Source organism: Atta colombica, unplaced genomic scaffold, assembly GCF_001594045.1.
Source record: "Atta colombica isolate Treedump-2 unplaced genomic scaffold, Acol1.0 scaffold55, whole genome shotgun sequence".
Taxonomy (NCBI): Eukaryota; Metazoa; Arthropoda; class Insecta; order Hymenoptera; family Formicidae; genus Atta; species Atta colombica.
Genome location: NW_017259545.1, coordinates 439,766 through 443,597, shown reverse-complemented (window position 1 = coordinate 443,597; position 3,832 = coordinate 439,766). Strand labels below are relative to the sequence as shown.

Here is a 3,832-nt window from a genome sequence, read left to right as displayed (position 1 = left end):
TATATATATATATATATGATGCATAAAATTAACAAACGCAAACATGTTTTCTATATTTTCGTTGTTTTTCATTTTAGATGCAATGTAGCATTTGGATTCGAATGGATCCTCCTGTCCCCTCTATTATGATTCAGCATGATTTCCTGTTCCGATTGAATCTAGATTAAACAGTATGCGTGCATGCGAACGCAAATTGTATAAAAGACAATTGCGAGACATTTATAGAGTTGAGATGAATCGGTAAGAGGTTTCGATCATATGCGTTCAGAGAATCTTAACTATGTTACTTGCGGATCGCGGATAGAGCCAGTATTTGCTGCGATTCAACTCCAATGAACATTGGAGCATCGGGTTAATTAATCCAATTTGTTTTATATATATATATATGTATATTACGTTAGATATATAGTGCCTATTACCTGTTAGAAGTCATTACTTATTCAGATTTAAAATTATCCGTTATTAAAAAGCAGATGTGAATCTCATACTTTTCAATTATTGAAGCAAATGTATATTTAGAGAAGGATTTTTTTTTTAATTTACATGAAAAATATCGTAAAATGTTTTGATTTAATAACCAAGAGATTCGACCAAGATAATTTTTCGTGAATAACGATATGAATATCAAAACCCCATTGTGATAAACCAATCTTACAATTCTGAAATTTTATTTCGACCAATAATAAACAGTCTGCGTAATGTAAATTTGTTTTAAGATAAATACGAAAAGCTAATCGACGGCAATCAAATCAAGTAGATAAAATATATATATGTGCAGACGACTTAGTCAGTCTGAATTACTTACTATTTGCTTGCGATGCACAGAGACAATGTTATGTTGAATATATGATGGATAAAGATAAAATCGAGGAAATTCAATCTAGTAATTAATTATGATTATGAATGATAATCTGATATATAGATATTCATCATGATCAGATAATCAGATTGAATTTACACAATTAGATGAAAATTGTAAGAATTAATAAAAAAATTATTGTAAAAAAACGATTAAACTGTTAATTTTGTCCCTTAATTTTCTCGTCAGGATTTCCATTGAAGAAACTCTTAAAGGTTCGTTTTTCTTAATTGATTGACATTCTTATGTCCTTACCTTCATTGTTATAAAAGCTCACATGCAATCGAAAAACTAAAGAAAAAAATTGAATTCTCTCCGCGTAAAAAAAAAATTGTCTTTTGACTTATAATTCAATGAGAGCATTCAGTACTGCAACTATTCACTGCGTTCAGTGAGCTCTTACATCAAATTGGCATATTTCGTTAAATCTAGAAATATTAAATCAAACAGGTGCAAGAGCTCACTGAGCGCTCAGCACTTATAGCCTATTGAATGCATCTAATAAATGCGATAGTAAGATATTTTATAAAATTTTATTTTTATATCTCTTAAAAAATTAATTATCTAATCATACGTAAAAGATTTCATAAAAACAACATAACCTATTAATTAAACAATAATAACGTTATTGTTACATTTTTTCTATTTATTTAAACACGATATTTTATTAAATTCTTCTAATCTTAAAATCTTTTTGTTATATGATACCATTTAAATACTCTTCCTTTTGTTCTTTTTAGTGTTGTCCGTTGTGAAAAAATTTAAAAGAAGCACGGAGTGGTTTATACGAGTTTTAAAGCAAACTGCAAGACGTGGGATTCCAACATGGTGATTCCTGCGTGTTCCTCTCCCTCGAATTTATCCCGAGCTTACGGGCGTCAACGGTTTTCTTACCGTCTTCGGAATCCTCGTCGAGGACGCAGCCTGTCCGGGATACGTGTCCGTCGGCAACGCTCATCCGTCGTGCTTGCCGTTCTGCACGGTTATTTTTTTTGTGGAGTAGGTGCATGCAGGCGCACACAAAGGTGCGCGATCATAAGGCGGTACGCGAAACACGTGCAGCATGCAGAAACACAGAGACACAAACAAACAAAAACAAATTGGTAACTCAATGCGTCCGCGCGGAAAAGAAGTGCCGATAACTCGAAGCTTTGTCGACAATCGCATTTGAAGGAATTTTGATTAATTGGGGATGTTAAGATACAAAGTATACATGGAGTTTATAACTCTAAAAACGATATTTAAATAGAGATATATTTAAACAAAGAGAATTTTGAATAAATCAAATGTGATACTAAATCCTCGCAGATCACAATTGTTTTTTTGAATTTTATTGTCTTAGATTATGTCTAATGAGAATATCCGTTTATATTTCAACCTCTCCTCTGGGATTTAGCGCAATCTCTAATTTAATTTCCTAAATTCATAATGCGGTATTCGAAAATACCAATTGCGCACTTCTGTATGCATTAATCTCATCGAGCACGCTATTTAAGTATCATTGGTAATTGCATTAATGTCAATTGTCTGGATCACGCAGGAGACAGTTAATTGACATAATGGCGGTCAAGGTGATATCCCCGGTCCGATAATAGCTTGTCCGTCAGATTAAATCGAGCTTGCGAGGTATCGGCTCAATGATAATCAGGATAAGTCTCGATTGCGAATAAGAAGGATAGAGGGTGGAGAACATAAATTTATGTGCGTTGACGGTGCTTGGAAATTTTCTCGATACGTTCGAATTACATTTTTATATTTTTTTTCTTTTTTTTTTTTATTAGTTAATAAAACCCGAGCTTCGCAAAAAAATACATTACATACATAAATTCAATACATGTCGTCGATATCTTTTGTTTAATGTTTATTTATATCCAACAAGCGACCCATTACGAAAATGGAAACAGGTGCGATTACAATTTTTGTTTACTATTCTTTAACAATATCTTCCAACACATAGCGAGATTTTATTAACAATAAGCTTAAAATAATTCTGCACACAAAAAATATCCATTCTATTGCTAAGAAAAGTGGTTTTTCAATTTATTTTCTTCCTTTTAAGTTTAATTATTTTTAACAAAGAATATTTTCATGATAGTGATCTTAAAATGTATTTATCATAAATTTTAGAAAAACTCATTATTATGTATCTATTAAAAACAAGAATTTATTTTCTTCTAAGGAATATTATAAAATTGATCAAAGAAGTGACTTTATATAATAAACAAATTGAATTCGTTTTAATTTAATAATCTTGAAATATTAAACTTATCACTCAGAATATATTTTGAATAAATTTGATGTTTGTGTCAAACTTATAATAGAGCTGCGGATATATAAATTTTTTAAATACTTGAAACAAGTAATTATTACTTGTGTACAGTATGTATCTGTATTGCAAGCAAACTAGAAAAAACGAAAGATATTGAAGCATGACGATAAAAAAGACTTCTGAGCGCATTTCATCTATTAATTAACGTCTTTTCGTTTATATTCGTCCTATCAAATATATTTGTGTTCACATTTATTTATTATAACATTGTTTATTACATTGATCATAAATTGGACTCGTTAATCAAAACGGGCCGATAGCTGTAATTAATCCCATTATTTTTGCACATTCATTTCGTTTTATTCGTAAGCGTATAGAAAACATAACCGAATCGTTTTCCATAAATCATAGTAAACATTAATGCCGATTATTTATAGACGGTGCAAATGAATGTGTAGTTTTCGGGTAATACTTCTGTCTAGCCGTCTCGTAAATATCCTACGCGATCATATTCTCCGATTTCGCTCAGCGTTACCTTATCGCCATTTACAGCAACTATGCTATGACGAATATCTATATAACTGCCGTATAAGAATTCACGTAAATCTTGATTGATCGATCGAGGAATTCAATAAAAAGAAGCAATTAATCGTCGATCAATCTTACAAACTTGAATTAAGAATTGACAAAGGAATCCGAACGGC

At 31.1% G+C, this 3,832-nt stretch overlaps 1 protein-coding gene across 24 annotated transcripts in view; it reads right to left on the bottom strand.

The window, feature by feature from the left end:
• The window catches only part of LOC108691965 (calcium/calmodulin-dependent protein kinase type II alpha chain), a 105,871-nt gene that overhangs the window by 8,214 nt on the left and 93,825 nt on the right, over positions 1–3,832 (bottom strand). The window contains exon 15 of one of the 24 annotated variants that reach the window (XM_018199973.1): positions 1,607–1,834. The exons of the other annotated variants lie outside the window; for them this stretch is intronic. Within the exon in view, the coding sequence (XP_018055462.1) occupies positions 1,653–1,834 (182 nt within the window). The 3' untranslated portion in view covers positions 1,607–1,652. Of the gene's footprint in view, positions 1–1,606; positions 1,835–3,832 lie in introns of those variants that run through there. 24 annotated transcript variants of the gene reach the window in all.